Consider the following 21,764-nt stretch of genomic DNA (forward strand, 5'->3'; position numbering starts at 1 on the left):
TGCTAGTTGCTCCCTGCTTCCTGCTACAATAAAGGGTGTCTCCAGGCCTGCATACAAATTAGTCCTTTCTCCAAGAGCTTCCTGCCAGGCTCTGCAGAACCTGGATCCCAGCTTGGGCTCCCACAGCACCTACCCAGCACTTATCACACTGATGTGGAATATAGCCCACAGTCTTGTTTTCACTTGACCACCATGATATATATATATATGTATATGTCATATGTATATACATACATATATATATATACACACACACGTGCACATACATATTTAAATTAAGTCTCATTGAGCAAGGTATTTTATTGTTCGGTTTGCTTAAGGCCCCACCATTCTATATGACATACCAAACCCTAATTACACATTTACTCTCTGCAGGGTCATATGTGGCCACTTGCTCTCTTCTCTCTTTTACCCAGTAGACTATATAAGCTGTGTGTGCCAAGATTTTGTAATGTTAACTTTTGTATCTGTAGGCCTGGCAGAGACTGCTCAATAAACATCTATTATATTAATTTATGCTAAAAAAAAAAAGGCTAAAATTAAGTGAGGAAAGACTCAACTCTTTTTGGCTTCTCTGTTCACAGTCATAAAACTCAGGGACCTCAGTGGACCTAGCAGATGCAAACAGTATTCCATGGGCATGATGGAAAGTCTGTGTTCATGATATGATGCTGCTAAGGCTGAGCCACTTTGGATCTTCAAGCCTGTGAATTTGATTTTGGTCTTTCCCACTATTTCCTGTACCAGGATATCCACATCTATTATTATTATCTCTGATGAGTAATCATTCTTCGCATTTGTCATAGCTTTGTCCATCAAGGCATACATGTCCTTGGATTCATTTCATATCCACATGACCTCCACATGCCCATCAGATGGAGCTCTTCAGAAATTTGAATGGAATAGGATTAGATGTAGTATTTTATCTGCTTTGTAAGGTTTGATCACGATCAAAGCACAATCAGCATGCTTACCCAAATTTGGATCCTGCTGAGGAATAATATACCTCGATCTGTACAAGCTGGCGAAGCTCGAGGTCACAGTAATGGAAATGCCCATTGGTCAACCTCTGATGTATTATCTTTTTGATAATCTAGTCTTTTGTCTCAGTCACTGAATTTTCCATTTCCTTAATTATTCTCTTCTAGATATTCCGTTACATGCTGCTTTAAAGACACTAAAAAAGATCTGGTGTCCCACAGAGCCCAGTTCACTCATATTTATGGAATTTCACATAATCGATGACATAGGACTGTGTTACCTGTCTATGGCAATGTTGTTGGCGTAAATTAAATCTCCATAAAATGCCCTGCGTTTTCAGGGAGTGCCATGGAGGTTGCAGAGGGAGTATATACCATAGGTGTTGCTGAGGAAATATGTTAGTAGCACAAAAATGGAAACATGTCCAAGTACCAAGTTCAAGGGGAAAAAGAAAAGAAAAGAAAACCCTTTTGTCTAAGCTTCCTTCCCTAGGGAAGAGGTGGGGGCCAAATGGGAAGAACCTACTATAGAATCCTTTAGCAGCCAGGAGCTTCATGGACAGTTTTGTTGCTCTGCCTGCTTGGCTGCCTTCTCAGAGGCCCGCTGGGAATTACTTAGTTGATATCATTAATGGTTAATGGGTGCACCTGAAAATCAAGCAATATTGCAGCGTTTGGATAGTAGATATTAAATGGTTCTTTTCTACAGCATCAAGCTTATCGGCTTATCTTTTTCCTAATAATGAATACCTCATCTTTCACAATTTCCTAATCAAATACTTCCCCACCATCTTGAGGCAGAACCAGATCCAGCTGCATCTACTCTATACTCTTGGCTTTGGTTATGTCCAATTATTCAACCTACTCACAGGTCCTTAGGTTCTCTTTTGCTCTGAGATGTAAGCCTGATGTACCTCTTTAGAAGCTCATGATTACCAGCCATTCAGCACAAGTTCGTTGTAAGTAAATAGAGAATCAAAGAGAGCAGCAGGATAAATGTTCAGTTATGAGGAAATCTCTAGAATAGGTTTCTTCCTAAATTTTGGTGCTAGGAGGTTGAACTCGTGTGTTTTTCTTTACCCTGTCCCTTCTCCTTGAAACGCACATACCTTATTCTGCATGGTATTGCTTCAGAGTTGAGAATTTCCACCGCAATGGCAAGAAGTAAACGCAGCTACGCTTTGTGTGGATTGGCCAGGAACATCAGACTTCCCATACATTGCCATATTTTATTTTATTCAACCAAATACCTGTAACTGAAAGAGGATAATACAAGAAATAGTGAACCCCCATGGGGAAACCTAATATTGTCACTTTCTGTCATATTTGGCTGAACTTTATTATTTCTTGTGCCTCTAGTCAGATGGATTTTGGAGTCAGTTTTTTTTTTTAGTCAAAATTCTTATCTTTATACTTTAAGGCCTGATATGTCTGTCTTTATCGCCTTCATTTTCAGCTTCTTTTGATTTTCGATGCTCTCCTTTTTCTTCTGAGCTTTAAAATGACCCCTTTTCTCCATTATGGAAAGGAGAGCCCCGACTCACCACTGGACATCCAAGATGACTCAGGATGCACTTCCTTCTCCTAGTGACACGCTCAGGTGCCCTTTGGTGCCAGAGGCCATGCCATATACCCCCTGAATCACTCTTCCCCAGCACACTGTACAGAATAGGCATGATGTGTGATTTCTAAATGAATGAACAAGTGAATACCCAATTTCACAATTTGTGGTTGTTTAATCTTTTTCATCCAAATTGCATTCCAATTGGGACTGTATCATCTCAAACTTTTGTAAATATTCTTAATACTAAGTCCAGTGCAGTGCATACAGCTATTTGCTCAGCAGATATTTAGTGAGAGCAAAATTTGGCCTGTCATATTTCAAAATCCATGCTCATTCTAATTAGTGAAGTGACGGAATGGATTTTTATCCTGAAGATTTACCATTGGTTCAACAGATTGGCTACTATGATTACTCTCCGTTGGACCTCCTGTGATAGAAACCACTTATAACATTCCAGAGATGGAAAAATCCTTGGAAAACCATCTGTGTGTGTGTGTGTGTGTGTGTGTGTGTGTGTGTTTAAATATTGAAATGATAGTACTATTGATCCAGTTCAATGGATATCCACTCTTCCCTCAAACATTTATCGAACACCTTGTGTGTGACATGAATTGGAGATAAATGTGAAACTGGCAGTTCTTTCAAATTGCTTATAATTTGGTAACCCAGTATAGAAATAAAGCAGAATACAGAATGACAATTTCTACAGTAGAAGCAGGTATAATAGGCAGAGGTAACAGAGAGAGGGGAGTAATTAACTTCACGTAAGGCATTAAGGAAGGCTTCCTGAAAGAAATGGCTCTGAGTTGGAATTCGGCCATGACAGCAGGTTTTGTTTTTTGGATGGCTATCACGAGTGAAAAATGCCCCTGATATGCTTGATTTATTCATTTATAAAGCAGTGTCACATTGTAAGGAACGAACTTTTAAACATCAACGATTTGAAAAGCATTCGACTGCTCAGTGTAGCACCTAAATCCACCTCGATATTCTATGGTTTGTGTGATATTTGAGAAACAAGAGCTGAATCAAGCCCTACTATATTAATGGATTTGTATATGTTCACATAAGGCTAATATAATTGATACTACCAGGTTTTCTTATGGTTTCATACATAGTGCTATCACTAACATTTTTAAAAAGTGAAGAAAAGAGCTCCTATGTCTTGGTAGAAATTTAGTGTATTTTATAGAATACTGCTACTCTTGATATAGCCTACGGGATGTGACTTTTCATAAAAACCTGATGAATTTCTAGATTTGTCAGCTGTTTCCAAACAGATGCACTCTGCTAATCTAATGGAAACATTTTGAGCCCGGATCTCAAATATCAATAGCTTTTAGTATTGCAAATTAGTTTGTCTATTGGGTGAATTGGACCGTTTGTTTCTTGATAAAAAGTAGCAAGTAATTTTGTATGGATGTTTTATGTTTAGCTGCCTTGCCAGGGTTTGATGCTCATATTTTTCCTTGCAGAGTTTTAAGTTGAATGTAGACAGTCATTGTGCTCTCAAGGAAGCTGTGGAGGAGGAAGGACACCAACTTCTCGAGCTTATTGCATCTCACAAAGCAGGTAAATCCTCCTGAAATATTGCAAGTCTTTATGTCTCCAGACTATTAAGAATGAAGAAGCATTGCTGTAAATTACTGCATATATTCACCTCCTTATGTATTATTAATATTTACATTATCAGATTGACCTTCAAGATTTATAAATGTTTCATATACTGCATACAATGCTGTGATACTTATAAGATGAAATACTGCCTCCAAATGGTCTGTTCATTTTATTTGGGGCTTGCTGTTCGCCTGAGTTTCAATTGAAATCACATTCCTGAAAACTTCACATTGACATGCTTTTTGATGTAGGTGCTCTGGAAATAACATTAAGATAATGAATGAGAATTGTGCGTGGAGTTATAATGCATATGCATTGAGGTACTTATAGATATCATTACAGATATAAGGCTGGCAGTCTAGAGATGCCTGATTATTTCCCTGCCAATTCATACACATGTACGTTTTGCATGTTCTTTGCTGGTCATTGCATTAGCAGAGTTTTGGCCTTAAACCAATTCTTACCCCAGTTTTAATGTATTTATGAGGAGCAGATTGTAAATAAAAAATAGTTTAGTCATTTGGTTATACTTATCCCGGTAGTAAAAGACCATAAGACAGGATGAATTACAATTTGGCTTTTGCTTTGAGCTTACCACAGCTAAATAAGAAAAGAGCAGCATTAATTGGATGCGCTAATGCTAAAGACTGCTCTCTTAATTCTGGCCCATTTACTGAATTTCTCATTGAAATAACTTTACCTATTTCCATACATTTTTCTGATCATTATTAAGTCTCTACACAGATACACACAGGGTCTTTTATTTGGAATGTGAAGCTATAGTTAATAATTTTTATTCATTGGGATTTTTGTTCCACATGCACTTTTTTAGTCAATATTACTGAATCCAAGGCAATTCCAAACCATGAATCTATGTGGATATACCATTTTTGAGTCCTCATACCTTATGTCAAGTCAAAAATTCCCAGTCTCTATTCTGTGTGACAAGTGCTGTTACAGCAGGTGATGGTCATTGTCATTTAAAATTATGTTTACTGTTTGAAATAACCATCTAATTTACTAAATAAAAAAATAATAATGGTGCCAATGCAGTCAAGTCCATAACTTGTGCTTTCTCCTTTTTTTGGAGAAGGACTAAAGGACATGCTGCGGATGATTGCAAGTCAATGGAAGGAGCTGCAGAGGCAAATCAAACGGCAACACAGCTGGATTCTCAGGGCTCTGGATACCATCAAAGCCGAGATTCTGGCTACTGATGTGTCTGCGGAGGGTGAGGAAGGGACTGGAAGCCCCAAGGTAAGTGGCTTGAAGTTTGCCTTATTTCCTCTTATTTCTGTCTTCTTTTGAACTAGGTACCACTGAAGTTTTCTTTCCACCTATAAGGCTTTTAGTTTTTACTGCGTAAAGTTTATATATCTATCTGCATAGATAGATAGATAGATAGATAGATAGATAGATAGATAGATAGATAGATAGATAAGTAGGTAGGTAGATAGATGTAAACAAAATGAAATGGCTTAGCTTAAAACAATAAAAAAAATTCTACAACTTTCAAGTTTTCTAGGAACAGGTCTTTTTGTGAAAAGTGGCAGGGTAGGAGAGGGACAGAACTTTAGGGATGGAAGAAAGAGGGACATAAAACATTTAGTAAACAAAACATAAAGCATCTTAAACATGAATAATCAGAATGGTTTTAAATTGTTTTGTTGCAACTATAAATCACTATAATCAGTGCAATCACTCAGCTCTGACATCCATTAGCCGCTTGGTTACAGCAAATTAACAAAGAAGAGAGAAAGTGATTCATTATCTCATTCCTGTTAATGACTATCAGATGCATTGCCTAATTAGGGGATGGTCATTGTAGTGGGAAGAAGGTCATATGCTTTGCTACAAATCTTTTTGCTCTGAGTGTAAGTTCTCCATAATGGTGCATGCACCGAATACAACAAGTACTTTAAAAATGAGTATTGACATGTTTGGGTTATTCATTTTAGACTTACAAAATAACCCATAAAGCATATGCAGTTAAACTTTAAATGAGGCACCTTTTAATACAGTGTTCTAAAAGTATCTGTAGACTCACGATATGGAAAATAATTTTATTAATTTGACATTTTCATGTAATTTTTCTTTTTTTGTATTTGTTCTTTTGTGAAAGCAAGTGCAGAAAACCAGTCTCGTAATAGACTCAGCATCAGAATATACTGTAACATGAGGGAAACAGATTTGAGGGTTCATGGGTTCTAGGTTCTATTCCTGGTATGGCCAAAGTAATTAAATCATCATCAAGTCACATCTATTCAGCATACATGTGAATTGGCATTGTGCTAAATGTGTACAGAGCAAGTAAAACAAACCCTTTGCCCTCTTAGACTCACATTCTTAAGTGCAGGCAGAGGAGAAACCCAAACTGCCCTGCAATGGTGAGACCATTCAGCCAGCAAAAAGCTCAGATGATTTATAGCTTTGGAACCTCAAACAACAACCTTTAACTTATTTGTTGGAAACAGAGGGTGGAATGATGAGCTCAGTTCCACTTAAAGAAGGTTCCATGGAGGAGGTCACATTTCAGGAAATACTTGAAGGAAGGAAGAGAGGTGGCTTGGCACATGAGCACATATTTTAGGAAGTGACGTGATGAAAGGATCAAAGCTGGAACTAATAATATTTGGAATGGAGAGTGTACTCAGCAGACTTCTCAGGGCAGAAGCGGAGCTCTTTTAAGGACCAGGCTGCAGGGAGAAGTTGGTTGGGCTAATGCTTTGGCTGGGGTGGTGGTGATGAGAGAAAGGACACAACTGAAAACTCCATTGTGTTTTATTTATTTAACGAAAATATACAGAGTGCTTACTTTTTAAAAGCTATCCTGTATTGGTTGCATTCCCCATGCCAGACAGTATGCTGCAGCACTTCTGTGTATTCTTTCATTTAATTCTCACAACAAATCTGTAAGTCAGACCTTTTCTAATCCCGGATGAAAATAGAGGCCCAGAGAGGTTAAGTAACTTGCCTAAGATCACACAGGTACTAAGGAGCAGAGCGAGAATTTGAAGCTGGATCCTTTGGCCCCAGAGCCTGTTTTTGTCACCACCTAGAGCACTGCTCCTCACTGGCATTGCTTGGGGCAGGGTATGGTGGTGAGCAATAAGCCTCAATACCTGTCTCCTGGAGCTTGTGGTGCAGTGGGTAGAAAGACTTAAATCTAATAATCATGGCTTTAGAGACTGTGATGTGCCGTAGAAGAAAAGGGAGCAACGAGCAGTTGGTCTGGGAGAAGCGATTATGGTTGGGACATCACGGAGGGCTTCCTTCGGGAAGCGGCATTCTGTGAGCAAGCCAGTGCAACCAGGGGGAGAAGGAGGAGTGCGCAAGGGAAGCCGAGTGGCCTGCGGTCAGCAAGGGGGAGGGTTCTGGAGTGCGCAGGGACACGACATCGCTGATTTGCAGCATAAAAACCTGTTCTTGGCATGGTGTAGAGCGTGGAGGGGGTGGAGCGGAGTGTGTGGGGGTGAGGATGGGAAGGCGTGCGCCAGAGTGGAACTGCAGAGATGGTGCATCACCTAAATTATTAAAAGACCTATGTCAAAAATGAGTAGCTCTGTTCACTAGGGCCAATTTGAATCTGACTCTTTAAAATCGGCTCATTTTGTGGGGAGGTATTGAGATGGAATAACGAAGATAACTCAGTGAGGAGGAAGTACATATTATTAAAGAGAGTCAATATCCACATTTCTCAAAAAACGGACTACCTGCCCATGCTCTGCCTCAGATGGATCAGAACCTCCTGGTGGGGTCCCAGAATCTGCAGTTCACAAGCTCCCAGAAACCAGTGCCACAGGCTCTAAGAAGACCCATTTCCTACAGGGTACGTTATGCTCAGGAAGACGAGATCCTCACACAACATGAAAGAGATAAGAATTGAAATATTAGGAGGAAAAACAAAGACATATAATTCTTAATGATTTGCGTTCTTCACTTCTGAACAAACAACAACAAAAAAACAATCTCTTTCTTTGAATCATCCCCAAAGTGCAGATGTCTTCCTTGAGTCACGTCAGTTTACAAAGAATAACTTAAGTGTTTTTCTTGTTAATAGTATTTCTCTTCCAAAGCATTTCATGTCATACTGTGCACACGGTACATCTAAAAGCAGCTATGAGGTGAGGCTTTGTAGGTATCTACAGATGTGGAACCCGAAGGAGGTACTGAGAGTCTGAGACTTTAACGTAGTAGAGCTAGCAAAAGTCCAGGCCTTCTACCTCCCAAGTAGTTTTTCCTTCCCCAGTCTAGGCTGAATTATCTTTGGATGAAAGAACTCATCCATAGTAGAGAGAGAAGGCAAAATCAACTTTAAGACAAAATATATTTCCAAATTTAAGCTTAGGAAGCTATGGAGAAATCAGAATGATCATTCTTTTTATTCATTTGATGTTTATGAACCACTTTCCTTAGTCCTAATGGCAAACACAAAAAATAATAGGAGAGGCCCAGACTGAAGTCAGACTACCTGAGTTCAACTCTTGACACTTCCTAGGTATGTGTCCTTGAGAAAATTACTTAACTTCTCTGTGCCTCAGGTTCCTCATTTGTGAAATAGAGGTAATGTTAATATCTACCTCGAAAGGTTGCGATGCAGATTAACAAGCTGACATATCTAAAATGCTTAGAATAGTGCTTGGCACACAGTAACTCCTAGATAAAGGTAAATGTACAAGCCTTTATATTCTGGAGACAGCAGACAAATAATTAAAATAGAATCTGATAAATACTCTAATAGAGATAGGGACAAATTTCTATGAGTATACAGAGAAGGAAATAACAAACCCGAATTGGGGGTGGTATCAAGGAAAGATTTACAGGAGAGTTGCCGTTTTAAGTGCGGGGAGGGATTTTTGCCAACGTGAAAATAATGGGCAGTGAGAAGAGCACATGCAAAGATCTAGTGGTGTAAAAACATGGGGTGTGGCTGGAACCCGGGGTCTTGTGGATAGTGTTTAGGTCGGCTTGTCACTATTTGCACTAAGGCTGGTGATGTAGCAAAAAATGACCCCGAATGATCAGTGATTTGAGCAGTAACTCTTCCTATGTCTCTGATTGACACTACCCAAGTGAGGTCCCTACACAGAAATAGAAAATTTTCTTGCTGCATTGCACTAAGTAGAGCAAGCTTAAATAGGTTACTCTGAAGTTCTCCAAGACTAAAAGGTAGATTTGACTTGTTATCTATCATGTCAGCCCTCTTTCTATGACTGACCTTGCACAGGTCATGTATGAATTGTGCCATGAAATGCATCTCTAAGGATAGCAGTTATGATCATTTATTTCATCTTAGACCTAAAAGAGGAACTAAAATTAAAACATAATAAAAAATAACTACAGAATTCACCTTAGGTTTACTTCAGAAGCTACTGGGAACTTGAGAAGCATAATAGAAAATCTAAAGAATATATCTAGGGGGTATTTTTCTTTTTTACCTTGTTTGAGAGGCTGTAGAAAAGGACTACTTCGCCTTAGAAACCTTGTAAAGAAGGAAGATAGGAGGAAATTCAAAGACTCTGGGAAACTTCTCCCTCAGGACTCGGCAGCATGCCTTATTTGTTGTATTTCATTTTTTTTAAAAAAGTGTTTTCCCAGGACTGTGAGATCTTTTATACATGGAAATAGAGAACAGAATTCACCAATTTTAGAAATAGAGCTTCAGCACTCACATCCAAGAATTGAAAATATGCTTATGATTATACATTTTATTTTAAGATAGATTGGTAAGTTTATCACCTTGAACTAGGGTTTCAGTATTTTCAATTTTTGAATGGTGTATAGCTAGATGGATTTCAAAATTCAATGAATATCTAACTGCTAACAAAGCCTACATTCTTTTGTTGACCTTTCAAGGCCAAAACCAAAAATCCTGAAAGCAAGAAGCATTCTTAAATTTTGCACATTGCCAACTTTATAATGTTCTTACCCTTTATTTCTTTACTTTTCACCTATACAGCACACACACCATCATTATAGTCTATTTTGTCTGATACAAGCAATGCTACCCCAGTTTTTTTTAATTTCCATTTGCATGAAATATTTTTTTCAGCCCTTTACTTTCAGTCTGTGTGTGTCTTTCAATCTGAAGTGAGTTTCTTATAGGCAGTACATGTAAGGGTCTTGATTTCTTATTCATTCAGCTATCTTGTGTCTTTTGATTGGAGCATTTAATCTGTTTAATTTAAAGTGATTATTGGTAGGTATGTCGTTGCCATTTTGTTATTCATATTTATGGTTTTTTCCTCCTTCTTCTTAAAGAAGTCCCTTTAACATTTCTTGTAATATTGGCTTGGTGGTGATGAACTCCTTTAGCTTTTTTCTGTCAGGAAGCTGTTTATCCCACCTTCAATTTTAACTGATAGGCTTATTGGGTAAAGTAGTCTTGGTTGTAGGTCCTTGCTTTTTATAACTTGGAATATTTTGTGCCATTCCCTTCTGGCCTGCACAGTTTCTGTTGAGAAATCAACTGTCGGTCTTATGGGAGCTGCCTTGTAGGTAACGAGCTGCCTTTCTCTTTCTGCTTTTAGAATTCTTACTTTGTCTTTAACCTTTGGCATTTTTATTTCGATGTGTCCTGGTGTGGGTCTGTTTGGGTTCTTCTTGTTTAGGACACTCTGCACTTCCTGGGTTTATATGTCATTATTTCTTCAAATAGGTTTTCAAACCCTTGCCCTCTCTCTTCTCCTTCTGGTACCCCTATGATGTGAATGTTATGTGGTACCCTTGATATTGTCCTAGAAGTCCCTTAAACTTTCCTCTTTTTTTTTTTTTTTTTTGCTATTCTGATTGGGTGTTTTCTGCTACCTTGTCTTCCAAATTACTGATTCGATCCTCTGCTTCATCTAATCTATTGTTGATTCCTTCTAGTGTATTTCAGTTATTATATTATTTATTTCTGACTGGTTCTTTTTTATGGTTTCTATGTCTTTTTTTATGCTTATTATCTCATTGTCAAAGTTCTCACTGAGTTCGTCTGTTCTTTCACTAAATTCGTTTAGCATCCTTAACAACCAGTGTTTTGAACTCTGTATCTGGTAGGTTGCTTGCCTCTATTTCATTTAGTTCTTTTTCTTGAGTTTTCTCCTGTTTTTTATTTGGGACATATTTCTTTGTTTTCTCATTTTGGCTGCCTCTCTATGTTTGTTTCTATGTATTAGGTACATTTGCCAGGTCTTCCAGTTTTGGCCATGTGGCTTTATGGAGTAGGTGCCCTGTGTGACCCAGCGGCAGAGTCTCCCTGATCACCTACGCTGGGTGCTCCAGGAGTGTCCCATGTGTGGGTTGTGTGTGTTCTCCGGTTGTAGTTAAGCCTTGACTGCTGTTAGCATATCGATGGATGGGATTGACACTGAGGCTGAGTGGCTGTGAGAATTGGCAATGCCACATGGCATGAGCTGCTGTGTGGGGGCTGACCCCATGGAGTGGGATTCGCCCCAGCAGGCTTGTGTGCCTGTTGAGACCACCCTGTGGGTGTGTCACTTGTGGGGCTAATCAGGTGGCGCTCTAATGTGGTCTGATGTCAGCCTCTGGGTATATTGGTTCTAAGGCCCCTTGGGAGGGGCCTCCCACACAGGCTAAGGTTAGCCATTGCCTGTGACTGCCCGGGGCTACCTGGTAGGAGCTACAGAGCGATCCAAGGTTGGTTGCTGCCTGTCCTAGACTTGGAGACAAGTGGCAGAGGTCCTGCTGTGATCCAAGGTGGTTGCCACCAGTACTGGACCTGGATAGCTTAGCAAAAGGTCCAGAGCACCCCGGGGCCTGGGGTGCCTGCAGGCTGCCTGTAAGGCTCATCAGTGAAAAGAGCCATTGGGTAATACATAATTTGGGTGGGGCAGAATCCTAGGGAATCACTGGGGTAAAATGAGCAGATTTCACCCATGCAGTGCAGATTCAGATTTGGTGCCAGTGCTGAATCTGTGGCTACTTGCAAAGGTCTCAGATCACACCAAGGCTAGCTATCGCCTGCCCTAGGCTCACAGATACCTGAGAGTTGTTCAAGAAACACTGCAGCTTAGGCCAGGGTTGTTTGTCTGCCACTAGAATTGTCTCCGAAGCTATGTGAGCTGAGGCCTGTTACTTGTTGCTGAAAGAGCCTCCGGTCGAGAGGACAGGGTGGGGCTGGTTTCCCAGCCATGAATGTGCCTCCAACAATTCGTGAGTTGGTTGGGACGGGTTCTAGGGAGTCACTGGGGTAAAACGAGTGGATTTCACCAGGCCAATATTCAGTTTTGGTGCCAGTGCTGAGTCTGTAGCCACTCGCAAAAGTCTCAGGTCATAGCAAGCAAGGCTAGTCACTGCCCACCTCAGGCCTGCAGACCTCAGAGATTTCTTCAAGAGATATTGCAGATCGGGCAGGATTGGTTGCCAACCATTGAAAGTGTCTCCCAAGGTGATACAGAAGCCTGTTGATTGCTGTCAAAGGAGCCCCCGGCAGAGAGCGCAGGGTAGGGCTGGTTTTCCAGCAATGAAATTGCCATGGGTAATTAAAGAGTTGGGTAGGACAAGGTCTCAGGGAGTCACTGGGATGGAGTGGATCTCTCCAGGCCAATGCAGATTCAGAATTGGCTGCTTTGGGGGAGGGAGCAACATAGGCAAGGTCAGCACGCCAGCATTATAGATGTTTTTGAATCAAGACCAGGAGTTCCCCATATGACACCACTGAAAGCACACAACAGTGGTCCTTTTGTCCTCTTTAAAGAAACAGATACATTTCTGAAACAAAATTCAGAAAACTTTTCAGCTACTGGAAGGGTGACCTAGGCTGAGATCTGACCAACATCTTCATTTCCTTAGAAAAAGGAGAGAGGGTTAGCTGGTTAGAACTCTAGGGTTGTGCTTATTTTATCTGCCTTCTTGGAAGTTCTTAGACTGAAGTCCTCAGCCCTTTGGAAATGAATATCAGACTGTGAAGGTCATCAGTGTTATCTGTTCAACAATAGCACAGGAGGAAGCTTAAGGCCATTTCTTAAATATGTTTGCTCAGCCCTACAATTGATAGTTTTAGATATTGACTGAGAAGGGATGCATGCATGTCCTCTGACTTGGGTATGTCGCTGATCACCTGGCCTTTCTTGAGATGTCAAGAGAGGACAAGTCTAATATTCACGCACATTTTGTTTGTTCGTTTGTTTGCCAGACACCCAAGCCGTAACCCAGTTTCTATGCTAGAGAATTACAGGTAACTTTCCTTAACTGACAGGAAAGAAAGAAGCCAATTTGGTAAGCACATTTATATGATATTTGCTCTGTATTATATAGTGCCTCTTGGATAATAGTACAGCTGGATATTATCTTAGAATAGAATTTGATCCCAATTCTTCCAAAGTTTGGTGAGACAGAGCATTATCTCTGCATTCTTTTCTTTACTGACTCAAAAGTTAATGTAGTTAGCATGTTCTTTAATATAGAATCTTCAGAAACAGCATTAAGGTAATAAATGGGAATTGCACTTATATGTTGTTCGTTCCATATGCATTGACAAATACACATATAAAGAACTACTCAAGATACTTTACTCTCTTCCTCATGTAAAAAAAAAAAAAAAGAGCACAGGTATATGTTGTCACCAGAACTAGAAGTGATAATATAGTAAGATTAAATTATGCCTACAGTAGTAGAAAGAAAGACAACAGGCAAAGCCTGGCCATTATTTACTGAGCGCTGACAGAGAGCTCAGCTCAGTGCTGGGCCAGACACGAGAGAAGTCATGCTTTTCTGCTCAGTGGTCTTATCATCTCAGTGTAAGCACACAGTGTAACATCTTGTCTAATGTAGATTGGGCTATCTTAGATCTAGAATAATAGATCACCTAAGATTCAGATCATCTTAATTAGGATGTTGGCAGATTGAAATGGAATGGGGTTCTTCATGCAAGCAAATGAGTAGCAAATGCATTTCCGATTCCGTCTCTTCCGTGTAGAATTCTTCCTGAAAGGCAGTGTCCTACCCAGGCCCTTTCCCGCTGAACTATACAAATGTAGTCCTGATATACAGTACCCAGAGAGAGCTCTTTCTTCTACTGTAGATTCTTCAGAGGTCCTTTTTTGTTATCAGAAGGGCATCTTTCTTCAAAAGTGTTTTTGAAAGACAGAAACAAAAGTGAGTTATTTCTTTGAGGATCGGTTGTGGTTACTAAATTTGTGATAGAATCGAATAAAAGACAGTTTCTCTAAAATCCTTGAGGCACTTAAATTAACATATTATCAGATATGTGGGTGGATCTAAGATGAGTAATTTTTTTAATAGTCTGCCACTCCAACGAGGTCTGAAAAAATGATTTAGATGATAAAAATATATACTAGGTCAAAGGGCAGTTAATGGTCAGCCCTGTCATGGTCTATATGATATATAAGAGCATAGCTTGTCTTGATGTTTCACATTATTCTTCTATTGCTGGTGGCCTTGAGGGTGGGAACATTAGGCTCAGCAAAAATCTGGGAGTGAAGTTCTTTGGTATCTCTAATCAACACAGGAAAATGTCTTCGACCTTAGTAGGTACGTCGTCTATTTTTTCCCCCTTACTTAGTTAAATAGTGCCTAATCTCGAAATCTATACTACTTAGAGTTGCAAAGATGCATGATATTGGCTACCGAATTTACATTATATAGAAAACACCCCTCTTTTATTAGAGCTAACATTTTGTAACTCGACCTGGTCTATTTTAAAGATTATATATAGTAAACACATTAGAGGGACTTTTTGATATATAGTGGAGGTCAATATTTCGAAAAAATTTATAAGTTTTTGAGCACAAAACGGAAGGCAAGACTCAGAATTGCTTCTGAAAAAAAACTTTGAATTTAATAAGTAAATTCTTGGAAAGTGTGAAACAATTACCTCAGTGTGTGATTTACACTTTTTCCCGGAATGTGTTGTTTCTGGCAGGGCAATGGGCTGAGCTGGGGAGAGCCCTGCTAAAGGGATTATTTTGCTCTGGCTCTTGTGTTTATTGAGTCACCTAGGACTTCTTATAAAACAGCAGCTTTCAAATGTACACACACCTGCGCTCAACACCCTGAACACTCCAAACGCTTGTTTAACTGTTCTCACACCCAGAGTATCTCTCCCATCCGGTGAGGTCAAAAAAGCATTGAGATGTGCACGTTCTACTTTTTCCCTCTCCCTGGAAATCATTTGGAATATAGCCATTTATATGGTTCCGATGCTAACAGAGATGAAGGTGTTTTTCAGTGTACTCTAGTGCTCTTTGCCACCAGGGCTCACAGAACATTCCCAGGCTTACTGTGCCAGGAAAGATTAACTAGATTGGAGGTCCTGCTGGGCCAGCACCCAGGGACCCATCTCACTGGGGCTTCCAGGCCATTTTACATTGGGTCGGGGCAGTGGCTTCTCATCTTTACCAGTTCACCCTTGTTCAACACAGGTTTGAACTCTACGGGTCAACTTACATGTCTGTCTTCCCCTCCCCCGCCCCCCAATAAATACATACGATACTATAAATGTATTTTCTCTTACGATTTTCTTAATAACAATTTCTTTTCTGCAGCTTACTTTATTGTAAGAAGACAATATATAATACATGTAACATAAAATATGTTAATTGACTGTTTATGTTACTGGTAAGGCTTCTGGTCAACAGTGACTATATAACTCGTTAAGTTTTTTGGGAGACAAAAGTTATGTTGGATTTTCGACTGTGCAGACTTGTTCAGGGGTCAACTGCTGTACTTAGTTGTCCTGCAGAGGCTGTTGCTTGTTTAGCGTTGCCTCCTGCAGGGCTGAGCAAGGCCATGGATCTTGCTGAGTGAGAAAAAGGAGAAGTAAAAAAGGAACCCTAAAGCAAGAGACTAAGACAAAGGGAAAAAGAGAAGTAAAGAAAAAGAGAGAGCAGGATCAGTGGGAAAAAAGATGAAAGAAGGAAGTATGTGTCTAGTGAACCTGCCTGTCCAACTCTGTTTCATGGACATTAATGGTTTTATGCCTATCTCTTATTCTTTCCTTTCTCTAGCTCTGGAAATCAAAGCCAGAAAATTTTTCTTTAATTTTGTTATCTTCGATATTACTATATAACCATTGTGTGTGTGTGTGTGTGTGTGTGTGTGTGTATAACACCCTATTAATGGAGTTAACATTTAGAGCAGGCTTACTATGGTTTAGGTTTGTGTCAAGACTTTTACTTGAATTGTCTCATTCATTCTTCCCAGCAATACTAACAGTTGTAACTCAGTTATCATCTTTACTTTACTGATGGAAAAACGTAAAATTCAAATACATATTAGATACTTAGCCTTATTCAGAGTCTTTTTAAAAACCTGACGTGACAGGGTAAAGACCAAACTCTTTACCCTGTCATTCGACTCTGCCTGCTTAGTTAAGATTCATGTCACTGTTTCATTTCATAAATGTTCTAGTTAATTTACCATCTTTTGAATGCATTTTTTTTCTTTCTATTCTCTTTGCTTTTGCACAGGGCATTTCCCATTCTACCTATATTGGCCTTACCTATTCTTAAAATCAATAAATATTGACTATGTAACTATAGTTTTATTTCATAGCTCTGGAGAGAGCACTGTACCTTTCCTCACTCACTGCCCAGCAATGGAGACAGATATTCACACATGTAATTCTAAATTAAGGCAGACTGTGTGATAAATACTATAATAAGGCACATAAGAGATAGAGATATTGAGGGAGGAGACATTATTTCAATCTGATGAAGTTTGGGAAGGCTCCCCTTCCCCCTAAGAGTACATGGATTTTGTGGAGGTCTCTAATATTCTGATAGATTTATAGATTTATAAATTTATAAATTGTTATAAATTGATAGATTTGAGAAGAAGAGCATTCCAGGCTCTCCCTCTCCCATTCCAGAGGAAATAACATGGTCAGAAGTATGAAAAACGGAAACTATGAGAAACATCTAAGGAATGGTGATCAGTGAATAGTTGAGCTCTTCTGAGCATAAAGTGTTCATGTGTTTATGGGAAGGGATGAGGACCTAGTGGAAATGAGAGCCTAAAAAGCTTTGAGCTATATACTGGAAAGCTTTGAATATTAGCTGAGGAGTTTGTGTTTTACTAGCATGCCATGAGTGTTTTTAATGATTGGATTTAGCCCTAGAAAGCAGATGGCAAAAGCAGGATGAGGAGGAAGGACTGGCAATGAATTGGGAAACCAGCACAGTAACTCAAGGCAGCTAAAATAAAGCAGTAGCTGTGATAATATAAAGAAAAAAGTAGAAGTAACATTACGGAAGAAGAAATATTAGGATTTGGTATATAGGGAATGAAGGGCTGAGAGAAGAGTTTATGATGACTCACAGGAACAGAGTGTGAGCAGTTAGGCAAATGTTGTTACCACTAATTGAGGCTCGACACGTTCGATAAGGAGCGATTTGAAAGCAAAGACCTTGATGTCTAATTCATAAGAATATCTGGTGTATAACTTAGTATAGATATTTTTGTAACCTCTGCAGGTGATTCCAAAGCAGGCAAATTTGATTTAGGAACAGGAGAAGCCTGAAAATCAGCCATGTGGTTATGTTGCAAAACTTGTTGAAAATGCAAGTCTGAAGCTGGAGTTGGGGTCAGTGCTAAGGGTGTAGGTTTGGCAGTCCAAGTAGAAATAATAGCCTTGGAAATTGATATTGACAAGAAAGAACAGTTGTGTGATAATATAAGAGAGGTATGATAGAATCGAGGAATGTTTAAAGTAACTGAGAGTGGGAATGTCGTATTAAAATTGAGGATTAAGTGAAAATCTATGTGTTCAAAAGAGAAGCTCCCAGCCCCTGGTCTCTAGAATGCTGGCAGCCAGCGGGTAGGAGGGATATAGGTCAAAGGAACTTTTCATTCGATATGTGTGACCTCAGCATGTTTACATGTTTATAGGCTAAAGAATAGGACTAGCTGAAAAAAGGGACAGTTGAAGATAGTTTGAAGAAAGACGAGAAAGATAAATTAGCACGATGATTAAGAAGAGGGAGATGAAGCGAATCAGGCGAAGCTGTGAGTTTCAGGAAGAAGGATATCTCTTAGATGGGAGAGAAAGAAGGAATGTTGGGCGGTAAGCAACGGTAAAGAGGGAAGGAAGCCACGGGATTTATTATGAAGGCAAATTCACTGTAATTAGTCAGTGGGGCAATTTGAATAGAGGGAGGGCTGAGGGTGAGGAGGGCCTGGAGAACAAGAGTGGGATTCACATTCCACCCTTTCCATAGAGATTTCCTTCAATTTCCGGTCCTAAGTGATCGCTACCCCTTCTAAACTGCATTACATTTACTATTTGTACCTCACATTTGGCGATTAATTCCATAAAGCCTTGTGATACCATTTTCATTGTTGTCTTGAATGTCCATTTATATCCATTATAGTTAACATTTGAGTATACTCCGTGACTGCAACTCCTCAGGGCAGCAACTATACCCTAAACTTCTTTGTTTCACTGGCTTTAAACATTATTTGAGCTAAAATAAATATATTGTCCAAATAAATTGATATATAATATTGATAACTGATTTATAATATTAAAGCTAAAGAAAGCACTTCACTTTATCTTCTCATCTATCTTAGCTGTGTAAATAATGGCACAATCCTGTCTTAACCATGTGCTCTTCTTTTCTACCATCTTCTCTCATTTCCTTTGCCTCTTCCTTTTTATTGTAAATAAAACACTCTTCAAAAGAGCCGTTTCACCTATTCTCCCCAAATAACTAGCAATTAATAATATAAAAAGAAAAAAATGTGATTTTATTATTATTTTTGTACTTCAGTAAAGTCAGTTGGTTGTTTTTATAGGTTGTTAGATTTTTTAGAAAGTTTTTATTTAAACAGACTTTCTGAAAGAATATACTCTGAGTTGCTTCTTTGAAAAAGACTAAAAGCATCTATCCTGACTTAGCAGTCGGCCAGTGCACTGGTTGATGAAATTTGTAGTCTGTTCTGAAGCTCTCTAACAAGATTAAGTGAAATGGAACCTGAGAAGGTAAAGGTCTCTAATTTGACATAAACTCAAAGGGCAGAACTAAGTCATACCACTGTTTGAATCTCTAACAAAGTCTAATCTCAGACATATTATATTTGGTGCTCTATGATCTGTGTGCATATACACATCCTCCTAGTAAATGATGAATGCAGTTTAGCTGATATAGTATAGTTTATACTCTTCTAGACCTTTGTAGAAAATGCGAGGTTGGGGAGCTGCTCTGTAAAGTGACCTGGATCACTTCTCTGGAGCAGAGTCTCCATAAAACACACACTTGTGCATTTGTCCAAACTAGCTCGGTCAAATTTATTTCCCTGTTGTCATTCATTTGATGATGCTTCTGGCTGTCATCAGAAGGATGGGGAGAAATACTGAATTGTACTGGATAGTTCCTTTTGGCTAAAACCAGTAAAATTAATACATTTTCATGAGTTTTTTTGTTGTTTTTCAGTTGTTGGACCAGAAAGAAATTAGTAAAATTTCATCAACATATTTGTATTTCAGTACTTATCTGAACCTTCTGAAGTTTATCTGTAATTTGAGGGCTATACATTTTGAATTATGAGGAATTTTGAAAAACTCCCTTCCGTCCCAGCTCTTTTCTCCTTTTCAGCCCTCATGGCCAAAGCTCTTATTTCTTTCCTAGCCGAAAGTCAACCGATAACCACACGATATAAACTCGTGATTCTGATGCCAGGCAGACTTAATAGAATCAGTAATATTGACTGTTGTAGGATGATGCCAGCCAGCTTCATATGTTGGAATTTTTCCCGTTACTCAAGATGTAGGAAGTTCTAGAACCTAGCCTGTTGTATACTTAGCAAATGCTTTACCTTGACCTCCTTTTTTTGACCACAAATTGTTCCTCCTCTTCACAAACTTCTAAGAATTTCAGATTTCTAAAATGACAGCTTTCTGGGCCTTATTACCCATTCTCATATGAAGTTTTTGTGTCATGATATTTTTTTCTCTCAGGTAAATTAGACTAATATGATTCAACAGAACACAAAATATATTTTTCGCAATTATCATTAAATAGTGCTATTCATTTATATTGCATTTTAGAATGAAATGAGATAACCTAATTTCCTAATATGTGAGAACTCTGTAACTATTACTACTACTGTTGTGACTATTACTGTTAATTGAACCCTACCCCTCTTTTTTGGTTGAAGTCTAAGAATTATTAACTGTATAATATAGGACAAAAAAAAGAGTGATGTGAACAAAGATATCACGGTATAAAGGTAAATTTGGTGTTCTGAGTGTTTTTCTTCCTTTGTAATTACTTTCATATTTTATCCAATTGTGTAGTAGTTTTCAGTTGTATTCCTGCTTCAGACCTTTGACAAATAGAATCGTCTATCATTATCTGCAAATTCTTTTAGTCTCAGTTGTACACAAAAAGCTTAATGACTATCCTCCATGGCTAATACACAAAAGGGAAATTGGGTAAAAGATTTGAAGATAGAATCTCTTTGGAAATCCCGCATTTTAAGCAGATGTTGTTTCACGACAGTTTCTTTTCAATGAATATCCTGAAAGAGAAACTCTTGTGTGTACTTTTCCTGGGCAATCAATAGCTCTCTTTCTTCCCATAAATGGTAAAACTGGACATTAGGAAGTACAGGCATACTCCTCCTCATAAAAGTAAAATGGGTTGGGGATATTACACTGGTGATAAAATTATTAACAGCAACATCAGACAGCGGTTATTAAGCTTAATTTGCAGGCATGTGGACTGCCTAACCAATAGCCATTTTCCTCCTTGCCTTTTCTAACAGAATAACCTGTTTTATCCACATACCCACCTTCTTCCATAGTATGTAGTTCAGGTGAGGTGGACCCTATTCTCTAGCCTAGGCAGTGAATTACAGTTAGTCCATCAAACAACCATAAGAGCCTCACTTGCCATGTTAATGATTGGTTTAGGCACAGACAATTGATGCACTTCTAAGCAGTGAGATATGAAAGAAATCTCTGCAGGGCATTGGGGAAGGTTTTCTTTCTTACAGAAAGAGACAAACAAGAGGAAAGGTTCCCTTTCAAATTCTGGATGTTTTCACAAGGAGTTGAAGCTGAATTGCTATAGCCATTTTGTCACTATGAGTAGAGCTAGGTTAAAGACAAAGCTTATATGCCAAGGATGACAGCAGGAAAGATGGAGTTGAACAGCTGAATTAACTAGCTCTGGAGCTATCCTATCTTCTACATTTCTAAAAAATTTCCCTCTTTATTTAGCCTTCTTTTATTAGTAGAGTTGGAATTTTCTGTTTTAGGGGACACAATATCCTAAGCAACAAATTCATTATGTTAATGAATTGTTATAGACTGCTGAGTGTTATACAAGTTGAATCTTTCTCAACCTGTTACCTCTCAAAATAGTTTTACTTTTTTTCCCCCAGTGCTACACTGTCTTTTTTTTTTTTTTTTTAACCTCTTACGTTTCAACTCATTGCTACATGGTGCCTGTGGCCACAGTCACTCTATTGAAATTATTCTCATCAATGTTCACTCATGACTTCATGGTTACCAAATCAGTCTCTGAGCCTCAGCTTGCTAATCTAAAAATAAAACATTTAATCCAGATTGCTGGTTTTAATTAAAAAAATTATTAGCCAATAATTGTTCTAAAACTAAATGTTACTCATAGCCC

General features: G+C 38.8%; 1 protein-coding gene across 1 annotated transcript in view; it reads left to right on the forward strand.

The window, feature by feature from the left end:
• Positions 1-21,764, forward strand: part of AKAP6 (A-kinase anchoring protein 6) — a 420,713-nt gene that overhangs the window by 227,181 nt on the left and 171,768 nt on the right. The window contains exons 6-7 of the mRNA XM_006906869.3: positions 4,020-4,116; positions 5,255-5,418. Coding sequence (XP_006906931.1) covers positions 4,020-4,116; positions 5,255-5,418 — 261 coding nt within the window. The remainder of the gene's footprint in view (positions 1-4,019; positions 4,117-5,254; positions 5,419-21,764) is intronic.

This window comes from Pteropus alecto, unplaced genomic scaffold (assembly GCF_000325575.1).
Source record: "Pteropus alecto unplaced genomic scaffold, ASM32557v1 scaffold171, whole genome shotgun sequence".
NCBI lineage: Eukaryota > Metazoa > Chordata > Mammalia > Chiroptera > Pteropodidae > Pteropus > Pteropus alecto.